This window comes from Myotis davidii, unplaced genomic scaffold (assembly GCF_000327345.1).
Source record: "Myotis davidii unplaced genomic scaffold, ASM32734v1 scaffold496, whole genome shotgun sequence".
Taxonomy (NCBI): domain Eukaryota; kingdom Metazoa; phylum Chordata; class Mammalia; order Chiroptera; family Vespertilionidae; genus Myotis; species Myotis davidii.
Genome location: NW_006289398.1, coordinates 6,942,314 through 6,942,703, shown reverse-complemented (window position 1 = coordinate 6,942,703; position 390 = coordinate 6,942,314). Strand labels below are relative to the sequence as shown.

At 53.8% G+C, this 390-nt stretch overlaps 1 protein-coding gene across 1 annotated transcript in view; it reads right to left on the bottom strand.

The window, feature by feature from the left end:
- Nucleotides 1–390, bottom strand: part of GPX8 (glutathione peroxidase 8 (putative)) — a 6,349-nt gene that overhangs the window by 2,602 nt on the left and 3,357 nt on the right. The window contains exon 2 of the mRNA XM_006761813.2: nucleotides 345–386. Within this exon, the coding sequence (XP_006761876.1) occupies nucleotides 345–386 (42 nt within the window). The remainder of the gene's footprint in view (nucleotides 1–344; nucleotides 387–390) is intronic.

Here is a 390-nt window from a genome sequence, read left to right as displayed (position 1 = left end):
GACCCCCCCCCCCTGCCCCCGTTAAAGGCACCAGGTGCTCAGGACGGTTTTAAGAAAGATGCTCATCGATAGAGTGCGTCTAACGTTGATGTCTCCACAGTCACATCACAGGTACCAGAATGCCCTAAACAACCTGAAGCATCGATGCAGGTTTAATGAAAGCCGTTAAGATGGTGAGTTATCGTTAGAAGTAGGTGAGCTGTGAGCTCTGATGGCTGACGGGACATGCTGACGACATCACTTCGGTAAAAATGATAACCTCCGGCCACCGGACTGAGAAAACCGACTCCACGGGGAGCACACGTGGCAAAGCAGAGGCAGCGACCTCAGGAGGAGCGACTTACTTTGCCTTTGAACTTCTCCAGGGAGACGGGCCTGCTGGCTGCGTCC